The 24,931-nt window shown below is 39.7% G+C and overlaps 3 protein-coding genes across 3 annotated transcripts; all 3 read left to right on the top strand.

Annotated features, from left to right (window-relative positions):
* Positions 1-416: 416 nt before the first annotated feature.
* Positions 417-6,686, top strand: LOC114276412 (uncharacterized). The gene is made up of 8 exons (XM_028218205.2): positions 417-727; positions 2,305-2,797; positions 3,352-3,517; positions 3,605-3,655; positions 3,734-3,916; positions 4,045-4,144; positions 4,553-5,316; positions 5,956-6,686. The coding sequence occupies exons 2-8, from the start codon at positions 2,334-2,336 to the stop codon at positions 6,319-6,321; spliced, it is 2,094 nt and encodes a 697-aa protein (XP_028074006.2). The 5' UTR covers positions 417-727; positions 2,305-2,333; the 3' UTR covers positions 6,322-6,686.
* Positions 6,687-12,584: 5,898 nt separating this feature from the next.
* On the top strand, positions 12,585-16,172 carry LOC145819218 (uncharacterized). Its single transcript, XM_082913180.1, has 4 exons — positions 12,585-12,914; positions 13,187-14,537; positions 15,160-15,713; positions 15,843-16,172. Exons 1-4 carry the CDS (start codon positions 12,585-12,587, stop codon positions 16,170-16,172), a joined length of 2,565 nt encoding a protein of 854 aa, XP_082769306.1.
* A 135-nt stretch (positions 16,173-16,307) lies between these two features.
* Positions 16,308-16,736, top strand: LOC145819219 (uncharacterized). The gene has a single exon (XM_082913182.1). It carries the CDS (start codon positions 16,308-16,310, stop codon positions 16,734-16,736), a length of 429 nt encoding a protein of 142 aa, XP_082769308.1.
* Positions 16,737-24,931: the final 8,195 nt, after the last annotated feature.

Here is a 24,931-nt window from a genome sequence, read left to right on the forward strand (position 1 = left end):
CTAATCGATTGAATAACGACAATTGTATATTCAAATCAGTTTGTATAAACTGTTTATTTTTTTATTATTTATTTTTTCATATAAAACTGATTTGAAAACATGGTTATTGCTACTAGATCAACTTTATTTTTTATATAAATGATATACTTGACGAATTTAAAAAAATAAACCGTTCAAATTATTAAAACATGACTAAAAAATAACCTCATACTACAGACTGAACTATCTAATCTTAATCTCTAACTGGAAATAAGTTGCATCCCTATTAAAATTAGAAAAATTCTGTTAAATAAATGACTAAATATCTCACATGAATATGAAATTTCACACGTGTATAAAATATTTAATCATTTATTTAATAAAAAATTTGTATTCCTAACATTATCCCTAAAATCAACCACTTCTCTTGTTTTAGCGGGTAATTCACGTTTAGTGCTAATAATGTGACCGTGCCGAAAGCAACATCTTAGCCTCTCCTCTCCTCTACAAATGTCATGAATTAGTGCACCCCCACAATCAACGCTCTTCATTCGCCGCCCCTTACCCACCTAAATTTCTCTCTCAAATCGACGAATCGAAGACTCTTTGAGAGAGAGACAGAGAGAGAGACAAATTCTCTTTTTAGATCTCGTCGCCCTGGGCTAGAGCTTTTACTCAGATCTATCGCATCTAAGAAATCGTTCCACCAAATCTGACTCCTTCAGTGGCGTCCTTGTTGATCAATCTGGTAACTATTCCTTGTGCTTAAATTTCTTTCATTTCATGTTCGTTTCTTCTCATCGGAATTCATTCGACTTATCGTTTGTTTATTTATTCAGTTCAAAATCTTGAGCTTGCATTGATCTTCGAGCTCGATCGTTCAATATTATTATACTTTGTGTATTGATTTTGAACCTGCGATACCAATCTTGAGAAATTTGATTTTTATTTAGGTTGTGCAGCGTAGATCCGTATGTTCTGTGTGGATTTTATTTGAAAGGTTAGATTTTTGGTACTAGGTATAACTAAATCTTGGTTCTATACGCAACGTAAACGTTGTAATTAGGGTTTTATTTTTATGGATCTTCCACTGATTTAGTGTTTATGATGATGTAAGGAATGGCAAAGGTAGTCCATATCCTACGCTTAATGTTAATGACCATTTTATTAAGTTATAAATGTTTGAATATGTCTCTTATCATTTTAAATGTGTTTAGATGGATATACAATTTTAACTAGGATTTTGATCATGATTATGACAACTCTTAGTTGAAATCAGTGTTGTCATTATCTTATAATTCACGATTACGATTCGATATTTTTAGAGGGAAATCGATATGTATCATCAATCTGTACCTCAAGTTAAATTTGTCTTATGATACATATATATAGGATACGTAGTGTAATACACGATACATGATAATGATCCGATACATGTACGATATACATCAATATTTAAATTTCTTTAACAATTTTGAAAACTATTAATTGAACTTATTAATATTATTAAAAAAAATATATCATTAACTTATTAAAAAGAATATTTTGATATGTGAATGATAACCTTTTTTTCTTCCACCACTTATTAAGTATCTTGTATTGTTGACTTAGAGCTATTTACACAGGTTAAAGTTTCAAGTTTTCAACTATGGACAAAACTCTTTACAAATTAAAAGTTGTAAATTAGATATTGAAACCTAAATGGTTAGTTAAGACAATATTTTACACATATTTTAATTCCACTCTACATTTTGTATGCATTGAGTATTGAGGATTATACAGTTCATATGCATTTTATCTTTCAAGGAATATTTTCCAATTTTGTGGATTATACATTATTTTGTGTCTTGCTCTCTCAGGATTTTTGTGTTTGCTATAAGTATATTAATTTTGGTACCATTTTTAAAAAATGTTAAGGTACCTCACAATTCGTGATACTATACAATGTCTGATTCTTCTGTTTGAAAAATAGTTTCATTTCCTATGTACCTCATATTAATTGTTATTATTCTTTCCTCTTTATACACTTTTTACTGTCTCAGAAAGTGCTGCATCTTTAAATGTGGAAATGTCTTCTAGACAGTTCTGTACATGTTCATCATATCTAAATCTGATCCAGATGCTTTAACAAGTTCTTAGGGAACAATGCTTTAGTTTAATTTGTTAAATTTTGAAATTGAATAATAATTGGTGTACTTAGAACCAATTCTTAGAAGTCAAATGTTCTTAAAGAACATTCTTTAGCTTCAATCCAATGTCCAATGTGGATATATGTTCATTCCTCTATTTATTTACATGTTTTTTTTTTTTATTGTCAACCTGCAGTTCTTTGTATTTGTTATACACCATCAATCATGTGGAGACTGAAACAGTTTATGCCAAAAGAACAAGCTGGTCTTGAAGGCCGTACCATTGACATTGGCAATTTGAAAATCCATGTCCGCAATGCCATTGCTGAGGGTGGATTCTCTAGTGTTTACTTAGCTCGAGATGCAATACAAGGTTCAAAGCAGTATGCCGTAAAGCACATCATATGTAATAATGAAGAATCTTTGGAAATTGTGAAGAAAGAAATATCTGTGATGAAATCTCTTAGAGGACACCCTAATATTGTCGCTCTTTGTGCCCATACTATCTTTGATATGGGGCGGACAAAGGAAGCACTCCTTGTGATGGAATATTGTGAGAAGTCTTTGGTTAACGTGCTGGAGAGCAGAGGAGCTGGATATTATGAGGAAAAGCAAGTCCTTGTAATATTTAGAGATGTCTGTAACGCAGTCTTTGCAATGCATTGCCAGTCCCCACCCATTGCTCACCGGTAAAGATAATAAATAATTGGTTCAAATGTTTGCCATTCAGTGTTCTCTGTAGATTCTTAGAAACTTCTTTTCCATTCTTGGTGGTTCTTGGGCCTGCAAGCTGTCATCATTGGTTTCTGGGTAATTAGTGATATCTTGCTGAATTGAACTATGGTAGTTATCTGACTTCTTTTTTTTCGACAATTTTTTTTTTTTTTAGTTCTTGATGGCTACATTACTTGAAGTATTTTTTGATAGTTACACTTGTACCAGTGAAGGTAGTTAAGCTGTACAATTCATTTTGTTTTTCACCCTATTCTACCAGTCTTCTTACTTGCATTAAGTAGTTTTGTATCACATGGGTTTGTGGGACAGTGAACATTTTAAATTCTTATCTTTTTCAGGTGCAAAATAAACCAATTGAATTTGATTAAACTAAATAAGATATTATGCACACATTTCCTGTTTGATGAAAATTACCTTCATAGTTTGTGTTTATGTGCTTTGCCAAGAGTTCTTCTGTTGCAATTTAATAGTTAGTGACTTGTTTGTCTTTCAAAATTTTGTGCTTTAGAGACTTGAAGGCTGAGAATGTTCTGTTGTCCTCTGATGGATTATGGAAATTGTGTGATTTTGGAAGTACCTCTACCAATCACAAGCGGTTTGAGAGACCTGAAGAAATGGGCATAGAAGAAGACAATATCAGGAAGCACACAACACCTGCCTATAGAGCCCCAGAGGTTTAGTGAAGTACTTTGCTTTTGTTGAATGATTTGATCTGAATGTTATAAATGTTGACTCCTGTCTTGTTTTTTTCCTTGAATTAGATGTGGGATTTGTTCCTGAGAGAACTCATAAATGAGAAGGTCGATATTTGGGTAAGTTGTTGGACCTTATTATTGGATTAAGCTCTTGAAATTTTAGGTGGATATTGAAGTTATTCTGTTATCCTGCAGGCCCTGGGTTGTCTTCTTTTTCGCATATGCTACTTCAAGTCTGCATTTGATGGTGAATCAAAGCTACAAATTCTAAATGGAAACTACCGCATTCCAGAGTTACCAAAATACAGCTCATCAATTACAGACCTTATTAGAGATTTGCTTCAATCTTCACCAGATGCCAGACCAGACATCACGCAGGCAAGCGCTTTGCTTGATTGGCCATTCATCTCCATGAACTTAGGTTAGTTTTAGATTGTCATTGTTCTGGAAATAATAGGTGCTAGATATATACTTACGGATGCCCTTTGTCTTCTGTTTGGTGGCAGGTTTGGTTTCGTGTTAATAATTTATTACCAGATGGGTTACAGAAGTCGTTACCTGACAGGCCACCAGAGATGCATCAACCAGGTAGTGACATCCACGAAGGTAAGGACATTATCCCTTGCTTGCATACATCAGTTTTTAGACGTTAGGACTTGGGAGACTAAATTGCTTTATGAGCAAATTTTTTTGTTTGATCATAATTTCAAACTGGTTAAAATCGGATTAAACGCCAAAATTTGATTTAAAAATTCTACACTTGGATAAAGTAATGAGCAAAGTCCATGGTTCCAATACTTGTTAATTGATTGTATGGGACCAATGTTTGAAATATTTGTACTTAAAACTCTGCTTCCTGTTCAAGTGTTTTGATATTTATTGGTGATCTTTCACTTATCCAAAAAATCAAAAAACAAAAAGAAAAAGAAAAAAATATATATATATATACACTTATTGCTGATATATCACTTATCAAAAATAAAGTACAATTGCTACTTATCGGTGATCTATCAGGGATTCCAAAGCCTGCAAACAAAACTCATCCAGTGCCTCGTAGAAGTCCACCACCCCCACCATCTGCAGAACCTAATAGGAATGTATCACCACCACCAGATAATAATACTAGGGCAAGTGGAGGTGGCGGGGCGATCGGTGCTTTCTGGTCCACACAGCATGCTAAGGAGTCACTTGTTGCAGAGGACAAAACAGGGCCCAAGTTTGATGAAGAACCAAGTGATCCTAACACAAGACATGATAAGATTCGTCCAGAGAAGCTGGTTTTTAGCCATAATACTATCCCAACTAAAGAGGAAACTGTTCCAAAAAAGGTTCATGCAAAATCTGTCAACAAACCAGAGGATGGCCCTTCAAAGGACTTCGAAATAAAATTTTTCCAGGATGATTCAGGCCATGTTGCTGGAAGACCAAAAGCATCAAAGTCTGAGAGCACACCCGCTTTTCAAAATGAGTCATTCAATGCGTTTGTTACTGAATTTGATACCAACAAATCCAACCCAGGAATCAGCAATAAGAAATCAGGGAAGGAAGAAGAGTTGGAGGCTGAGGTTGAAAGGCTGAAAGAACAGCTGAAGCAAGCTAATGTGGATAAATCTGAAATGACCTCCAAATATGAAAAGCTTTCAGCCATTTGCCGATCTCAGAGGCAGGAGATACAAGAGCTTAAGAAGAAAACTCTTGCGGCCAGAACTCCATCACCAAATAAGGAAGCTTCAAAAGACCATCCGTCTCCTGGAACTCAACCTTCTGCCACCATGCCGGTATCTTCATCCTGTCCTACTCAAAATTGTCTTCATTAGAGTATCTCCAATCTTTTGCTCTTTTTTCCCCTATCAAATTTTAGTGTGAAATTTGGTTAAAAGCTTGATTTGATATGCATTACTCCAATCCTTATTTTTTTTTAAATCAAAAATTTCCTAAAATTTCCAAACTTATCTTAAAAATCTGTTTTAACCAAGTTTTTATGAAATAAAACCATCTCCAATCTTTACTGTCTTCAAAATTTCTTCACATTTGAGTAAAAAAATGTCTCTTGAAAATCTGGTGAAGGGATTTGGTTCACCTTCATTTGGTGAAAAATGTTGCCTCTCTCTTGATTTGATACAAATTTGATGAAATGGTTGGAGCACACTTTTTAGCCATTTTTTTTTTTCCATCAAATTTGAATTTGATGAAAAAATTGATTAAGGATTGAAGATGCTCTCCGTTTCGGAAGAGCTAGATTGGGTTTTTTTGGCTATTTTAGCTACAAAAAATAAAACATCACATCCAACCCATAATCATTACTCTTCTCTCACAAAATATAGCCAAAAAAGTTAAAAAGTCAAAAAGTCCTCAGTCCCCAAACCAACCCTTACATATACAATAGTTTGTGTAACATGTTTTAATTCTCATCTCAGCAAAGAGAGAAAGTCGAAGGGACAGTTTGGGAACTCCAACAAGGATTATTTGATAATAAGTCCCCAAGTCCAGAACTTAAGCCATGGCAGCCTTTTGCTGAAGATCCCAAGCCACAAACGGCATCGATGAACAATGCTCCCAAATCTGTTAGAACGAGGAATGGTCAACAGAACAAACAGGCTTCTCAAGCACTCTCAGGCAGTGACACGTGGGGTTTTGGAATGGATAGCTTTACAGCCATTCCTGGAGCCTCCTCGCAGATATCCAAACCTATACACGAATTGGATAATTTTAATTGCTTTGGCAAGTCAAAGAACACAGAGAGCAAGCCGGCTTCTCAACCTGCTGGATGGGCTGGCTTCTGATTTCTGCTATTATCGGGGAAGCTAGAGGTACTCGGTATGATTTTTTCTCTGATTATGTTATCTTCATTTTGCCTACTTTGCTGGAAAGATGAGAGCAAAAGGAAAAAGTAAAAAGTAAAAAGGGGATATGTTGGTGTCTTGTGTTTGTTTTGTTGTGCTCTATGGAGTATTTGTGTTCTGTAGATTTTGTTATAAAAGAACATTAATGTTTGGCTTTAAATCAATCTGCGGCAGATAATTGTACACTTAAATCCATGGGATTTTATTCACTTTACTGGTGGTTATCAGTGGAGAAACCTCTGTTAGGGGGTCAGTTATTTTTCTGAACACATCATTTCATGGATGGAAATTCACTCATTGGAACATCATGTGACTCTTTTTCCGTACTGTATTTTAGATCTTTTTGTACTTCATCTTGTCATCATTCCAAATTAGGAAGATGTCTTACTGGGCTTTGCCAAAAACTATTAGTAAAAATTGTGCTAATCCTCAATTGATAGGAATTGAACAACAATTTAAACCAAACAATTAAACAAGAACAATCAGGCAATTGTGCAATTGATTCACATGATTCAAAAGAATGAGGATTTTTCTAGAACAATTGACAGTTACAATGTAAACAAAAGATAATTTTGAAATGAAACTATCGAAGTTCACAAAGTTACTAGATACAAACTACTAAAGTAATTACTCTTAGGGCATGTTTGATAGGGTGGATTGGGATTATTAATCCGTGGATCCAATTATTTAAGGTCTGTTTGGTAACGTTTACGTTTTCAGTTTATATTTACAAAAATTTTATAAACTGATTTTTGTTTATTTTTAGAAAAACATAAACTACGAAAGCGTTTGATAATTGATAAAATATTTAAAAAAATTTAAAAATATAAAAAAGAGTGAGAAATGGCAAGTGGCGGCAGAAGACGGCAGTGGAAAGTGGTGACGGTGGGTGGCGGTGGATGGTGGCGGGTGGGTGGTGGTGGTGGGTGGTGGCGTGTGGGTGACAGTGGCGGGTGGTAGCGAGTGGGTGGTGACGGGTGGTGGCGGGTGGGTGGTGGTGGCGGCAGGTGGGTGGCAGATGACGGGTGGTGGTTGGTGGCCGGGTGACGGTGGCGGGTGATGGGTGGTAGCGAGTGGGTGGTGGGTGATGGTGGCAGGTGGGTGGTGGATGGCGGGTGGTGGGTGATGGTGGCAGGTGGGTGGTGGATGGCGAGTGGTGGTGGTAGTGGGTGGGTGGGTGGGTGACGGTGGCGGGTGATGGGTGGTAGCGAACGGGTGGTGGGGCAGGTGGGTAGTGGTGGTGGGTGGTGGTGGCAGGTGGATGGATGGTGGTGGCGGGTGGTGGATGGTGGTGGCAGGTGAGTGGTGAGTGGTGGTGGTGGATGGTGGTGGTGGCGGGTGGTGGTGGTGGATGGTGGTGGTGGCGGGTGGTGGATGGTAGTGGCGGGTGAATGGCAGGTGGTGGTGGTGGCGAGGGGTGAGTGGTGGCGCGCGAGTGGGTGGCAGGTGGGTGGTGGCTAGTGGTGGTGGTGGGTGGTGGTGGTGGCGGGTGGTGGGTGATAAAAAAAAAAAAAAAAACTGAAAATTCAAAAAGGAAACACATTTTTTGAGTTTACATTTTTTGGTCAAATTTATAAATTAAGACCACTGATTTATAAATTAAAACTTTACCAAATAAGTTTTTATTTGAGTTTTTAAAATTTTTGTAAATATAAACTGAAAACGTAAGTGTTACCAAACCGAACTCTAATGTTTGTTTTAACATTTTGGTTTAAGATTATTAATCCAATGGATAATTAATCTAATAAATTTGTAAGATTATTAGTAATAGGATAAGGGTGGGATTATTAATATCCATTGGATATTGAATACCACACTAATTTAATAAGATTATTAACATTTCATTATTAATCTTGTGAATTAAACATGACCTTAAGTTCCAGAACTACTTCTAAGATAAAACCAAGATAAATGACCTTAAGTTACAGGACTACTTCTAAGATAAAACTAATTTGTTGTTGTGTTGTTGATGATGTTCTACTTGCATCTTCGTTGCCTATTTATAGACATCAAACCGAAGGCCGCCTCTTTGTAACTGCTAGAAATATTGCTACCATCAGGCCACGTTTTTTCTGCATGAATATCAACCACGTTCCAATCTTCCAACCTCCAATCTTCCACTTTCCCCATATCTAGCATCATGGTTGTAGACTCCACAACTGCACCACTCTTTGCCCACGTTGCCATTTCTTTAGTTATGCCATATATTTTTGGAATTATTTCATTTTGCAAAAGTATTATAATAAACAATAATAATAAATAAAAATACAAATATAATAATGAAATATCTCCATAATCACTTAAAAATATAATTTGTGGTCTAAATTGACGGATAAAAATTGACGTGTTGCAATTAATAATATTAAATTTGTCCATAGTTGACAGGTTACAATCAATTAGACTAAATTTGGCCATAGTTGATAGAAAAATAATTTATCGTTCACTTTCTTTTCTCGCTAAAACAAGACTGAACTTTACGAGCACTGGTACATGTCTTTCATAAATTGTTGACCTATATTGACAGGCTGTCTTTGCCATTTACAAGCACTAAATGTTTCTTGAAAATTAGCCCATCATTCTTTCAACTGCTTGTAATTGAGCCACTGATTACTTTCATCACATTGCACATACTTTGGCTCAAGAAGTAAAACATCTTCAAGTTTCTTTGCTACGTGTCATAAACAACTTTTCATTCCCTGTCGACAGAAGAGTTACAAAAATGGGTGCAAACAATGCTCTTCTAACTCTATAAGAATGAGACTTACTCAAATTCTTGAAGAGTTATAAAATCAAAATTAAATCTATGGCAGCCCTTTCAACAAACAAGCATATATGAAATGTCTGCCTTGGGCCAAGAAATCTGGTGGTCAAAGGCCATACATACGCCAAAGTAGAATTGTTGATAATCCGAAGCCTTTTTTTTTTTTTTTTTTATGATCATATGCCACTTAATTGACAACACTACAATAACCCACCTAATCCAAGTGAACTACCTCACACATTCGACAGAATAAATGGTTGTTATTTGTGCTCATACAATTTTTATGGCAACATACAAAGCATGTGATATTCAAATGGCCATAACAGAATAGCCATTGTCTAGATTTCTCTGTATAATTCTTCTGAATGTATATATTTTCCAAACAATATTGATTCATTAATCACTTTACTAAAATTGAGTTTTTAGTGTGATCCACAAATCCAAAAAAGATTTGAATAACAAAAGCCATAGCATATGGTGGCTTTAAAAACTCATTCATCACATCTTGAACAATGTCAAAGATTTCAAATTCATAAACATTTGATTATTCATAATTTTCAGCCATAGTTGGCTTGAAATCAAAATTTTATCCACATTGTTTGCATCACTCTTTGAACTAAGATCTACAAAAAAATGCTGATTTTTCCTTTTACACATTAATGGGTTGGAAATATTTTTTGACAACATAAAAATATTTCTTTCTCGTGAAATTGCTCCCTACCATAAATTTTTTATTCTCATGGCCTTTTGTTTTTTTCACCCATAACAATTGATGAATTAACTTTTTCCTGATTCACAACCCTTGAAGGCATAGGAAGAATAACTGAAAAGCCAAATTTTGGCTTCTGTAAGAATTTTTAATGTTTCCCTCCACTGATGAATTTCGATCTCAAAATGGTCAATTTGATCATCAAGTTGACCAATCACTCTATCAAAATAATTTCGTATTTCTAACATCAAATAATCTGATAATGACGCTATTGTTTGACATTTTTGCCAATCAAGATAATCAATTTTTTTTTTTTTGTAAATATAAAATTTTATTCTCACGCCAACACATTTCATCTTCACAAAACCAAATAATTTCATCTATTTTTCTCGACATGTCATTCCATGGAAATCTACTCATTGGAACATCATGTGACTGTTTTTTCATACCGTATTTCAGATCTTCTTGAACTTCATCTTACCTTCGAATTCTTGTTGAAGGGGCTAAATGTGAAATGGGTCGGGTCCAAGCTTTAGGCCAGCCCAATCCACTGATGTCCAAATCCAAGTGGGTTAGATGAGTATATGGGCAAACCGATTCAGCCCAACTTCATGATCAACAGTCCACCCAAGTCCTCAAGAACTTGGGCCCAACCCGCAGTGGAAAGGCTAGTCTAGCCGTAGTGCTGGGCTGGGCCGAGCTACGAGACTGAATCTATGGGCCGAACAGAAAATAGGCCGAGCCCATACAAAGATATCCAAATAGGATCAGCCCATCTCCATGAATGATCCTGTAAAAGGTCGAGACAAGGCATAATGATGCCGAGCTGAGGCACATTGGTACCGAGCTGAGGAAACCCTGCAAAAAAACATGGAAGCTATGAATATGTGCATGTGAAAGTTGCCACCTCAGCTGGTCCCTTACACCTAAAATCACAGAAGTTGTTGAATCAAAGGAATGTGGTTTGTTATTAACATGACTACAATGAGTATGTGCATTCAATGATAACTACCAGGTGGTCCCCCATCTTGAGCAATGCCAAAAGGACACCTGGCAGCATCCAAGCTCCATGAACCCACCTTGAGAAGCAAGCAAGGAATACTATATATACAACATGAACTTCACATTGAAGGTAACTGAACTATTCCAAGCAAACTCACACATAGAGATAGATTCAACTCTATATGCACTTCTTCTACAATCAGTAATTCCCACACCGGAGGGGTCATCCGGCCAACCCCGGCCGGGCAGCTCTAACGGTGCTTCTTGTGGCAGGAACTCCAGTCCCTGGACAGTCCAACCGAGTGCAGGGCCCCGATCCACTTTCATCTAGTGCGGAATCCGGTATGCACAATTGGTGCGGTAAGCGTGGATCATTTCATCTCTGAGCTCTGCACTTAGTTCCGGCGATGGGGATTGAGGACATTCCACCTTCGACACATACTCCACAGACGGAGAAAACGAAGGACAAAGGTTTGGCACTCCCAACAGTCCCGGAGGAACAAACTGGAAACAATAATCAAACCCTTGAATTTGTCGAGCATCGATTACCCTTCGCTGGAGGTTCTTCTCATCACTTTCTTCTGGAAAAGGATTATAGAGATCGAATCATAGACTCCATGGGGATACAGGAGTTGAAAGCCCAACTTAAAAGGGTGCTGGGCGATCCGACGGAAAAAAAGACGAAAGCAGAGCCCTCTCGTTTGCGACGGAGGAGCTCATCTAGAGAGCCACCAGTTAAGAAGTTCCCAAGGAATGAGTCTGGGCAACAAAGCCAGCCTATCCCAGTACAGAGTGAGGCAGCAAGCAGCCACACCTGTGGGTCACGCCGGAGAAGGGCCAAGAGGCAGAAGACAGTTTGCCAACAGACTGACTATCCTCCTCAGGACCTTCGTACTTGGTTGATTGGCAATAGGCAGAACGAACAACATCGGGATCATCTGGACCGTACTGTTCACCAAAGAGAACACTGAGCGCTAGATAGGCTCGTCTCTTCGCCATTCTCCCCGAAGATTGAGACCATAAGACCTCCAAAGAAATTCACCCCACCAAAGTTCACTTCATACGACGGGAAGTCGGACCCGCTGACACATATTAGCCATTATAGACAGATGATGTCCCTATGGAACCGAGATGAGGCACTGATGTGTAAAGTCTTCCCATCCAGCTTGTGAGAAACCGGACTTCGATGGTTCGATCGTCTCCCCACTGGATCGATCCATGGCTGGAAGTAGCTCTCCGAAGAGTTCCTAGCCAGGTTCATCTCCAACACTAAGATCCCGAAGGAGCCGGATACACTGTTCAGTCTCCGGAAGGAGCAGGAGGAAACGCTGCGCAATTATGCTAGAAGGTACTGGGAAGAGTACAATGACCTGGAGAAAAATGTGTGCAGCAAGCAGATGGCCGTTATGTCCTTCAAACATGGTCTGCGCCCAGAAAAGTAAGCTGAGACAATCACTTACCAAGCGCCCGACCACAGCTTTAAAAGATTTGCATGCCAGGATTGAGCAGTACACTCGCTTCGAAGACGATCAGATCCCCATCGAGGTAGCGTTAGCAGAATAAATAGCTCGGCACAAAAAGAGAGCAGATCGAGGAGAACACCGAGGGATTGCAGTGAATGAAGTGGATAAGTCCAAATCCCACGAAGCCGTTGTGACTGTATTCAAAGAGTCAATCTATCGAATCCTGGAAAAGATCAAGAGAGAGCCCTTTTTTGTTTGGCCGCCGAAGATGTTGGGAGATCCGGCTCGGCGCAATCAGAAGCTCAGATGCACCTACCACCAAGACAGGGGGCACATGACTCAGAACTGCAGGGCACTGAAGCAACACTTGGAAGACCTAGTGGCAGCTGGACACCTAAGGGATTACATTGATCAGGATAAGGAAGTGACTGAACCGGGGAACCCACCACCAGAATTGAATGTTGAGCACCCACCTCGGTTGATAATAAATATGATCTACGGGACAACGACTCAGGAATCTGATGAGGCACTAAAAGAAGAGATCGCTAAGGCTGTGCAAATTCAGCGGATCATGTCAGTGGAGCTCGCATCGAAAAAGGTACGTACAGTACCTTAATCCCCCTTGTGCACTGTTTTATTTACTAGCAAAGATCTAGAAGGCATACAGCACCCACATACTGATACACTGATTATAACTGTGGGAATTGGGAAACGATTTGATGTAAAACGAGTCTTGGTAGATCAAGGTAGTGTAGCAGATATATTGTATTATGATTTGTTCATAAAGCTTGGTCTCTCCGTGCAGCACCTTACCCCAGCGGCAGCCCCGTTGGTCGATTTCAATTCACAACCAGAATGGCCGCTTGGCAGAATAGTGTTGCCAGTCGTGGCAGGAACAAAAACCCTCCAGATAGAGTTCTTGGTAATACACCATCCTCTTACAACGCCATATTTGGCCGTCCGTGGATTCATCAAATGGAGGTAGTCCCTTCGACCTACCACCAGCTCATCCGTTTCCCAACGGAACACGGAGTAGAGCAGATCTCAGGGGATCAAGTTGCATCCAAACATTGTTTCATGGCAGCATTAAAGGCAAAGCAGCTCTGTAATCGGGTACAGACGGTAGAAGTGGCCGAACAGCCAGTCTTGGAAGATATAGGGGGAGCCCCAGAGGAGAAGATAGTAGAGGATTTGGAGAGAGTCCTGGTAAAAGAGAATGACCTAGAAAAATACTTCCTTATCGGTACCTCGCTAGGCGCTGATGAGAAACTTCAGCTGCTGGAATTGCTGAGGGAAAATATGGAGGTATTCGCATGGTCAGCATATGATACTCCAGGGTTGGACCTAGAATTTGCTTGCCACAAGCTCAACATCAACCCTTCAGCTCGGCCTATTGTGCAGAAAAGTCGGAGATCCTCAGTTGAGCACACTGAAGCAGTAATTGCCAAAGTCGAAAAACTCCTAGCTTCAGGAGCAATCAGAGAAGTTCAGTACCCGCAATGGCTATCCAACACAGTCGTAGTCAAGAAGAAGAACGGAAAATGGAGAGTTTGCGTTGACTTCACTTACTTGAACAAAGCCTACCCTAAAGATAGCTTTCCTCTGCCTCGCATTGATCAACTAGTAGACTCAACAGCAGGGCATGAGCACATGAGCTTTCTGGATGCTTATAGCGGTTATCATCAGATACCATTGTTCGGTCCGGATCAAGAAAAGACAGCATTTATCACTCCGAGAGGAATTTACTGCTACAAAGTGATGTCGTTTGGCCTCAAGAACGCCAGGGCGACCTACCAGCGGATGGTCACTCGGATGTTCAAGGATCAACTGGGAAAAACCATGGAAGCTTATATAGATGACATGATAGTCAAGAGTAAGTTCGCTGCAAACCATCTTACAGACTTGAGAGAAGTTTTTGGCATCTTAAAAAACCACCAGCTTCGCCTCAATGCCTTGAAATGCGCTTTCGGGGTAGGAATAGGGAAGTTCTTGGGATATATGGTCACTCACAGAGGAATTGAGGCGAATTCGGACCAAATAAAAGCAATACAAGATCTTGGAGTACCAACAAAGGCTAAGGAGCTGCAGAAACTGGCCGGAATGACAGCTGCACTGAATCGGTTCATCAGCAAATCTTCAGATCGGATGAAGCCCTTCTTCCAGCTTTTGAAGAAAAGGGCAGCATTTGAATGGAGTTCCGAGTGCACCGAAACACTACAAAGTCTCAAAAAATACCTCAGTACACCCCCCTTCTGTCCACTCCAGAGCCAAGAAAAGAGCTGTACCTTTATCTAGCAGTCTCAGATCATGCCGTAAGCGCAGTATTAATTCGAGAGGTTAACAAGGAACAACGGCCTGTATACTACGTTAGCAAGACTTTACTAGACGCCGAGACACGGTATCTACAATTGGAAAAGTTAGCTTACGCGCTGCTTATTGCCTCGAGGAAGTTACAACATTACTTCCAGGGGCGTACCATCAATGTCCTCACTGAATTCCCCCTCAGATCTGTATCTAGCCGAGCCGATTTCTCTGGCAGAACAGCAAAATGGGCAGTAGAACTTGGCGAGTTTGACATTCGGTATTAACCCAGGACAGCAATTAAGGCCCAGGTCTTAGCAGATTTCGTCGTAGAATTTGCTCCCACCCAGAGTACCGAACCAGGGAACTCAAGTTCAGCACAAGTGCCACGTATCACCGAACAAGGAAAGCCCTGCGCTTCGGAAGCCTGGAAACTTTTCATCGGAAACATCTGGCAGCTCTATGTTGACGGGTCGTCCAATAACCGAGGTTCGGGGGCAGGAGTAGTACTTATCTCACCAGAAGGATTTATCTGGGAATAGGCTCTCAGGCTCGGTTGGAAGGCTTCGAACAACGAGGCAGAGTACAAAGGCACTTCAGTGCAGAACAACTTCTTGTTTTCAGCGATTCACAGCTAGTGGTAAACCAACTTTCTAGGGTCTACGAAACACGGGATGAAAGAATGGCCATGTACGCAGGCAAGGCCAAAGACTTACTCAAAAAGTTTCAATCTATACGAGTGGAACAAATTAGTCGGGACAAAAACGGCCATGCTGATGCTTTGGCTTGTCTCTGCTCATCAGTGGATACCAAAGATGCCAGAAAAGTTTTCGAGCCAAGCATTGCATCTCCAGTCCTCTACAGCAACGTAGAGCCGAGCTGGATGGATCCAATACTTGCTTTTCTAAAATCTGGTACTCTCCCCGAAGACAAAAAGGAAGCCAACAAAGTCAGACACAAGTCAGCTCGATTTTGGATCTCACCATCCGGGAAGCTGTACAGACGCTCCTATCTTGGCCCTTATCTTCTATGTGTGCATCCAAATCTGGTTGAGAATGTTCTCTACGAAATTCACGATGGCATTTGTGGATACCACGTTGGCGGAAGGTCGCTGGCGCACTGAGCCCTCACTCACGGGTATTGGTGGCCATGGATGTAACAAGATGCTCAGCAGTACATACAAAAGTGTGATAAATGTTAGAGGTTTGCTCCACTCATTCATCAGCTAGCCAAAACTCTCACTCCACTCACCAGCCCTTGGCCCTTTGCGCAATGGGGTCTAGATATTGTCAGACCATTGGCGCGAGGCGCTGGGAACAGGCAATTCTTCATTGCTGCAACCGATTATTTCACTAAGTGGGTTAAAGTTGAGGCGTTGACAAGTATCAAAGAGACGGACACGAAGCGGTTTGTTTTGAGGAATGTGGTGGTGCGTTTCGGCATTCCGCGGGTACTGATTGCGGATAATGGAACACAGTTCGATGGTAAGGTCTTCAGAAAGTTTTGTGCCGACCTCAGAATCGAGTATAGGAACTCTTCTCCAGGGTACCCGTAAAGCAATGGACAGGCAGAAGCCTCAAACAAAACCATCATCAACGGGGTAAAGAAACGGCTTGAGCATGCCAAAGGAAAATGGGTTGAAGAGTTACCCCACGTGCTATGGGCATACCGAACCACAACACAGCGATCAATGGGGGAAACACCTTACTCACTAACTTATGGAATGGAGGCCGTCATCCCACTCGAAGTCAGCCTCCCAACCCTTTGGTCTGAATTGTTTGAGAGCACCAGTAACGAGGAAGCTATTGCACAAGCACTAGATATGGTAGAGGGTCGAAGAGAAGCAGCACTGATCAGACTTGTAGCGTATCAGCAGCAGCTCATCAAGAGTTTCAACCAAAAATTTTTTCCAAGACAATTTACACCAGGAGAACTGGTCTTGAGGAAAGTTATGGATCACAAAAGGGTGCCTGGTGTGGGCAAACTTGGGCCTAACTGGGAAGGTCCCTACAAAGTCACAATCGTTGTTGGGAATGGAGCTTACTACCTAGAGGATCTGAATGGAAGAGCTATACCTTGGCCCTGGAACGTAGAAAATCTCAAGAAATACTATCAATAGAATTGTCCCCCAACTTCTCTATCAGAATGTAAAGGCATTTATCTGTTGACTAATACAAATGCTTCCCACTTCTCTCAAATTTATCAAATTCTTGTAATTAGCTTTGATGTTTATCAAACGGAATTAGCTTTGGTTCTGACCAAACGGAATTAGCTTTGATATTTATCAAACAGAATTAGCTTTGGTTCTTACCAAACAGAATTAGCTTTGGTTCTTACCAAACAAAATTAGCTTTGATGTTTATCAAACAAAATTAGCTTTGGTTCTGACCAAACAGAATTAGCTTTGATGTTTATCAAACGGAATTAGCTTTGGTCCTCACCATATGGAATTAGCTTTGATGTTTATCAAACGGAATTAACTTTGGTCGTAACCCAAATGGACTTAGTTTCAGAACGACTGGACAGAATTTAAATTTGGTTAGCACTCAAACATGCTAAGTGGAATTGCTTGGCGGAATAATGTTTGGCAACTAAATTGGACTTTAGCCAAGTGGAATTGCTTGGTGGAAACCACACTAACATATCTTAAGTAAATGTCTTTGATTCCACAGAATTCCTTAAGTACCAACACGCCAACACTTCAGTACTGATTCAAACAAACAGAGTTGGAACAAGCGTGACCAGGCTCTGCCAGGAGCAAACTCCCAGCATTAGTCTTACTCAACTCCAGGTGGGGGCAAACAATTGTTCTTTCAAACCAACCTAGACTTGAGTAAGACACCTCTTCATGCCTTTATCTCATTCAAATGCATCTGCGCTATCAAAGTTGCAACAGACTTAAGCAGTTCTATCTAAGAGCACAATCTTCAGTACCAATCTTACTTAGCTCCAGGTGGGGGCAAGCAATTGTTTTCTTTGAAAACCAACTTGGACCTAAGTAAGATCCACTTACAAACTCAAGCATAGCCATACCACACATCCGTTAACCACACCGAGCATCAGTTCGGTCCCGAGGTCCCAACAGTGCTTGGCCGGGGGCAAACAGTATAAAGCCACACCGAGCATCAGTTCGGCCCCGAGGCCCCAACAATGCTCGGCTGGGGGCAAGCAGTACAGAATCAGACAGAGCATCTATTTAAAAGCAGTACAGAACCAGACCGAGCATCTATTCGGCCCCGAGGTCCCAACAGTGCTCGGCCGGGGGTAGGCAGTATAGAAAACATACAGACATAAAAGCCAAACAGCATCAGATTGCAAGTTCAAAGTGAAAATTTTATCATCCAACAAAAGGCACAGATGGCCTCATAACCATCAGCAAAGAAAAGAAAAGAGAAAAGAAAAATTGTCTTGGCAAGTGCAGAAAGAAAGCTCGTCATGGAAACCGAGCCACAATACATCAAAACAAAAAAAGAAAAAAAGTTCAAATCCTTTCAACATCAACTTTCATTAACAGAGGGAAACTCAGAAGCAGCATCAACAATTTTGTCCAGGCTGTCTGGGGGAGGAAAAGTAGAGGCAGCTCCAACTTCCTGAGAAGTAGATGCCTCCTTAACCACATCTCCCGCGGCTTCGGTCTCCAGGGTTTCAATCCCTTCAACATCCACCGTTTCAGCGGCAACATTACTGTCCTGGGTCTTGTTTGCAGAATCAGCTTCTGGGGAAACTCCGGCTGGAAGAACAGTAGGGGTGGAAACAGTCTTTCAACCCAAGGATCTCGAAGGAACGAGGACATCCTGAAACAGGGAAGAGCCTTCAGGAACCAACGCAGCAGCTAAAGCACTCGTCCAACCCTTTAGAAAGAGCTTATCTCGCAGCACTAGCACCTCTTCCTTATAGGCAGCTCCAGTTTCATCCCAACCCTGTTGCCAGTGTTTGGCTTCCAGCGCAAAATGCTCGGTAGCCATCACGGCAATAACGGCCTCCAGTTCGGCCACCTTCCCTTCGAGTTGAGCTTGTGTCCCAATAGCAGCCTCCTTCGATTTTTCAGCTGAAGCGACAATCTTGTTCAAACGAAATGCTTTTCTCTCCGCGGTTCAGCGTCCTTTCTTTTTTGTCTCCAAGCTTACCGCCAGTCTCTCAACGTTCATTGCGGTCTCCAGTATGTCCCTTTCTAGCTCTTCAGCACGGGTAATGGACAGATGCATTCTCTGGATATACTGCAAAGGACAACGAAGAATTAAGAGAAAAGGAGACAGCAACGCAACAATAAAGACAAGTAAAACGAGGAAACACTTACAGCAGTCATCATCTGAAGGGTCCCCTTCAGGATAGGAATATCACGGGCCCTGTTATGGTCAGCCATGTCAACCGGTATCAACAAAAACTTAGTCAAATCAAAGGCAAAATCTTGTGAAGCGACAACTGAATCAGAAGTGGAAATGGGCCTGCCCTCATGCGACATTGGCGGCTCCCATTTCTCAAAAGCCTTATCCTCAGCAGGATCCTCAGAAGCTTCCCCCACCACTGCTTTGCCAGCCTCTCTTCTTCTCTTTTTTGCTCGTGCAGCGACTGAAGCTGAGGGCTCGGCAGTAGTCGCACGGGTCCCAAAAGCTTCCACCTCCATCTTCACTTTCATGAGGCTCTTTGCCTCGATTTTTTCCAGAGGGGTTTCCAAAGCATCGGAGGCTCCGAAAGCCTCGGCCTCTAAATCCACCAATACCCTTCTCTTTGCCACAGACCCGCCCCCTGCGAAATTGGAGGTAGGGGAGGGTACTCTCTCAGAAAGTGCACCTTGACTCTTGCGACGGCTCGTGACCAAAGGAGTGAGAGACGTGTCAGTCTCGGTATCAGAGTCCAGAAGGGCAGCAGCGAGCCTCGCCTTCTTTGGAATAATGGAGCGGTAAGTACACTGGTAATCCAATAACTCGGGTACAGATCTCTTTTTATACCTCAGGGCAGCTTTTATGGCTTTAGCATTCTCTCGATTCGGTCTATGTTGGAAACGAGAGGCCTCTGAAAAAAAAAAAAAAAAGAAGTGACTCATTAGAGCAATATCCAAAATAAAGTAAGAAATACAAAAGGCATTAGAAGGAGAGGCCCGAACCTCGGTAGCCATCTTTCTGGGGCATTCGCTCAGACTGAAACTCAGTTTCGGCGGGAAACTCCAAGTTTCCACCAACTTGTAAGAAATCATCGTTGTGTTTATCCGAATCGGGCAACCTAGTAACCAAATGGCAATCAAACGAGCGAACACACAAGTAACACGTGTTGTGGTCTTTGTTATGAGAAAGAATATAACAACCTAAGATATCCCATATGTCAAGGTTCAAACCCAATCGTCTATTGAGGGCGGATACGCTGCAAACAACACGAAAAATGTTCACAGATACTTGCATTGGGGTTAACTGGACTTGATGCAGAAACCGGCGCACCAACGGGTCAAGGGGAAACCGAACCCCTCCCTCGACTATGGCCGCGATGGGAAAAGCGACGGTATTCCTTGTGCCCATACGCTTGGCATCTACTTTCGCCAACGAAAGGGTAACGTCGTTGGGAATATTATAGTCCAGGCGGAACATAGCCATGGCCTTGGGGGTATCAACCAGTGAGTGGAACTTCCCCATTCAACAAACCTAATGGGACAGAGGTAGTACTCAGATAACAGAGTGTGGAACACAGACAGTGAGCCAAACAAGAAGATTAAGACAGAATGAGTCAAGAGAAGAAGAATCACAAGAGGACTTACAAAGATTAGAGCAGTGGCAGCAGAGCAAGATCAACGGCGAAAAAAGTCTGAGCAGAAGCACCAACGGGGCTGGTTCAGAGGAACGGGAAGAGTCCTTTCTCTCTCTTTGAAACCCTCTAGAGGAACGAAAAAGCAGATAAAGGAATTTGTATTGACAACCAGAGCATTAATTGCACCAGCTGACGCGCAGGTACACGGAGCACGACCTTCGGTATGGAATCGATGCACTATCTCTGCACGCCTATCTCACATCGCCACGTGTCACCATGAAAGGACGCATGTAGGGATTGTGTGTCAGGATTGAACCGTCACCAAGGCCGAACTAGAAAAAATTAAAACGACGCGATGCTTGGAAAGCAGAACAATAGCTCCCCCTAAGGGGAACCTTAACGCCAGCTAGGGGGCAAATGAAGGGGCTAAATGTGAAATGGGTCTGGTCCAAGCATTGGGCCGGCCCAATCCACTGAAGTCCAAATTTAAGTGGGTTAGATGAGTATATGGGCAAACCGATTGAGCCCAACTTCATGATCAACAGTCCACCCAAGTCCTCAAGCACTTGGGCCCAACCCGCAGTGGAAAGGCTAGTCCAGCCGTAGTGTTGGGCTGGGCCAAACTGCGAGACTGAACCTATGGGCCGAACCGAAAATAGGCCGAGCCCATACAAAGATATCCAAATAGGATCAGCCCATCTCCATGAATGATCCTGTAAAAGGCCGAGACAAGGCATAATGATGCCGAGCTGAGGCACATTGGTACCGAGCTGAGGAAACCCTGCAAGAAAACATGGAAGTTGTGAATATGTGCATGTGCAAGTTGCCACCTCAGCTGGTCCCCTACACCTAGAATCACGTAAGTTGTTGAATCAAAGGAATGTGGTTTGTTATCAGCATGACTACAATGAGTATATGCATTCAATGATAACTATGAGGTGGTCTCCCATCTTAAGCAATGCTAAAAGGACATCTGGCAGCATCCAAGCTTCATGAACCCACCTTGAGAAGCAAGCGAGAAACACTATATATACAACATGAACTTCACATTGAAGGTAACTGAACTATTCCAAGAAAACTCACACATAGAGATAGATTCAACTCTATATGCACTTCTTCTCCGATCACTAATTCCCACACCGGAGGGGTCATCCGGCCAACCCCGGCTGGACAGCTCTAACGGTGCTTCTTGTGGCAGGAACCCTAGTCCCTGGACAGTCCAACCGAGTGTGGGGCCCCGATCTACTTTCATCTAGTGCGGAATCTGGTACGCACATTTGTCATTATTCCAAATTAGGAAGATGTCCCACTGGGCGTGCCAAAAATTGTTAGTAAAAATTATGCTAGTCCCCAATTGACAGGAATTGAATAACAATTTAAACCAAACAATTGAACAAAAACAATCAAGCAATTGTGCAATTGTTTTAAATGTCTTAAAAGAATGAGGACTTCTCTAGAACAATTGACAGTTACAAAGTAAACAAAGGATAATTTCGAAATAAAACTGTCAAAATTCATAAAGTTACCCGTTACAAACTACTGAAGAAACTACTCCAAAGATAAAACTAATTTGTTGTTGTGTTGTTGATGATGTCCTGCTTGCATCTCCATTGCCTATTTATAGATTTCAAACCGAAGACCTCCTCTTTGTAACTGCCAGAAATATTGCTACCATCAACCACGTTTTTTCTGCATGAATATCGACCACGTTCCAATCTTCCAAGCTCCAATCTTCCACTTCCACATATCTAGCATCATGGCTGTAAACTCCACAATTGCTCCACTCTTTGCCCCACGTTGCCACTTCTTCAGTTATGCCATATATTTTTGGAATCATTGCATCTTGCAAGAGCATTATAAGAAACAATAATAATAAATTTAAATACAAATACAATAATGAAATATCTCCATAATCACCTAAAAAGATAATTTGTGATCTGAATCGATAGATAAAAATCGACAGGCCACAATTAATGAAAGGGAGATTTCATATCATAATAAAACTTGAATGTATTAAGGACAAGTACAAAAAATTTTCTTTCAAAAGTCCAACATATATCACTATTGCCAAAATATTAAACTTCAAAATAATATAACTTTTGATCTAAATGTCGATTTTTAATAAAAATTAGTATTTTTAGAATTCTTTCATCAAGATCTATCAAATAAGATCATATTGACTATGAAATTCTTTAAAAAAAAAAGAAAAAAAAATTATTACTATTGAAATTGATGTAATATGTTATTCTGTTTAACAGTAATATGTTACTTTAGTTCAAAATAACATGTTACTCTGCTTCACAGTAATATGCTACTCTAACAATGGCCCACGTTTGATAGAGCTGTAGGAAAGTGATTATAACTTATAGTCTAACAGCTTATAGCTTATAACTTTGAATATTAGCTGATTTTTGACTTATAAATTAAGTTTCTTCTCCCCCACTCAAAGAATAAGTTGATTTTTGACTTACAAAAAACTATAAGCTGTATTGTTAAGTTGAACCAAACACATCAAAATAACTTAAATTAAACTAAAAGCTGAAATAAACTGGAAATAAACCCTACCAAACAGGGTCAATATTGTTTAAGAAAAAAAAAATTTACTTTGTTCTTACTCAATGATGCGTCTCCTCCTTAGGGAGTTTATAAAGCCAAATAAATTGGACTGTCATTTTTTCTAAACAATGGTCGAATGGAGGGTTTTGATTAAATTTCCCTTAATAAAACTAGATTTGGCCATAATTAACAGTCCACAATCAATTAGACTAGATGTGGTTATAGTCGACAGAAAAACAATTTATGATTCACCTTCTTTTCTATTTATTTATTTTTATTTTTTTATTTTTTTTAAAGCAAGACTAAACTTCACAAGCACTGTTACGTGTTCCTCATAAATTGTTGTCAACACTGCTATGTGTCCCTAATAAATTGTTAATCCATATCTACAGGCCATCTTGTCATTTACGAGCACTAAATGCATCTTGAAAATTGGCCCATCATTCTATCAACTGCTTGTAATTGATGCACTGATTGCCTTCACCACATTGCACATACTTTGGCCCAAGAAATAAAGCATTTTCAAGCTTCTTTATCAGGTGTCATAAGCAGCTTTTCATTCCGTGTCAACACAAGAGTTTCAAAAATGAGTGTAAACACCTCTAAAAGCTGTGGGGGAGGGAATAGAAGCTAAAATAAAAATTCGATCCCGTTGAATTAATTTTGACAAATACTAATTGCTGGTGATTATGGGAGATGGGGTTTCGTCAATTTTATTCACACTTTGAAAATATAAATAAAATGTATATATATTTTTTATTTTTTTCAAAACAATAAGATTGTATTTAGATCATGAGTTCAAATAAAAAAAAAATTATTAAAAAGAGAAAAGATATGTAAAATATATCTATATTTTATTCATATTTTACTTATTATTATTATTATTTTAAATTTTCTATCTAAATTTATAATTCAAGCGCAACATAAAATTTACAATTTTGGATGTGATGAGGATAGTGTAATATATAGGACTCACTGTTTTAAATCAAACACTCGTGGACAAATTAATTTTCAGAGTGTGAATGCTGGAAGTGGGTCAAGCAACCACCAGTGAAATTTTAAACTAGAAAAGTGCCGTCTCTGCTCAAATACCGCGTTATCAAAGGCAAACAACAACAAATGCAATGTGCGAAGAGGCATCAGAAAGTCAGCAAAGTGCACAAAACCACCAAACCCATTTCTGGTTTGGTTTTCATTTCTAGAATTTAGTTTTCAGAAAATTTTATTTTTTCATTTTTCCTATTTTTTTATATTTACTGAATTTTTTTAATATGTTAATGAATTTTTTAAATTTTTATACATTCCTAACATAAATACACTTAAAAAGTATAATATTTGTGAATTTTTTTTTTAAAAAAAATTCATTAAATACCAAAAATACAAAAAAAAATATAAAAATTCAGTATATTTTTCATATTTTTGTGTATTTATTAAATTTTTAAAATATTTTTCACAAATATTTTACTATTTAGATACATGCATCTAAAAAATTAAAAAAAGTTATTTAAAATTTTAAAAATATTCACTAAAAACAAAAAAATACGAAGAATAAAAAACTCAATTTTTAAAAAATTAAATTCAAAAAATTAAAATCAAACACAATGTTTTCTCTTCTTTTTTTTTCGCCCAACAACATAAATGTTATCTACTTAAAATTTTTATTTAAAAAATATTTAAAATTTAAATATATGGTATAAATTTAAATTTGAAAAATAAAATAAATTTGTGAGATTGTCAAAAGAAAAAAAAACTTGCTGCTAAGAAAACAAGCAATGGAAATCTTGAAATAAACATTAAGATCCCACTTAGCCTCCATTTATTTTGGCAGAAATTCTTTTTCAAAAAATATTTTTCATAAAAAATGTTTCCCTATGCTCTGTTGCATTTTTAAAATTAATGTATTAATTGTTGCATTAGTGATGGTAGTAGTGGCAGCGGCACAGTGGAAGTGGTGGTGGTGGAGGCGGCGGCAATGGCGACGGTCGTGGTTGTGGGTGTGGTGAAGGTAATGATAGTGGTGGT

This window comes from Camellia sinensis, chromosome 2 (genome assembly GCF_055761805.1).
Source record: "Camellia sinensis isolate YWXY chromosome 2, ASM5576180v1, whole genome shotgun sequence".
Lineage (NCBI taxonomy): Eukaryota > Viridiplantae > Streptophyta > Magnoliopsida > Ericales > Theaceae > Camellia > Camellia sinensis.

Coding starts and splice junctions, on each gene's coding strand:
- LOC114276412 (XM_028218205.2), top strand. CDS start 2,334: ATGTGGAGACTGAAACAGTTTATGCCAAAAGAACAAGCTGGTCTTGAA. Junction 3,656..3,733: donor ATGAGAAGGTCGATATTTGG/GTAAGTTGTTGG, acceptor GTTATCCTGCAG/GCCCTGGGTTGTCTTCTTTT. Junction 3,917..4,044: donor CCAGACCAGACATCACGCAG/GCAAGCGCTTTG, acceptor GTTTGGTGGCAG/GTTTGGTTTCGTGTTAATAA.
- LOC145819219 (XM_082913182.1), top strand. CDS start 16,308: ATGGGGGAAACACCTTACTCACTAACTTATGGAATGGAGGCCGTCATC.
- LOC145819218 (XM_082913180.1), top strand. CDS start 12,585: ATGTTGGGAGATCCGGCTCGGCGCAATCAGAAGCTCAGATGCACCTAC. Junction 14,538..15,159: donor GTGCACCGAAACACTACAAA/GTCTCAAAAAAT, acceptor ATCTGGGAATAG/GCTCTCAGGCTCGGTTGGAA. Junction 15,714..15,842: donor ATGGCATTTGTGGATACCAC/GTTGGCGGAAGG, acceptor CTCATTCATCAG/CTAGCCAAAACTCTCACTCC.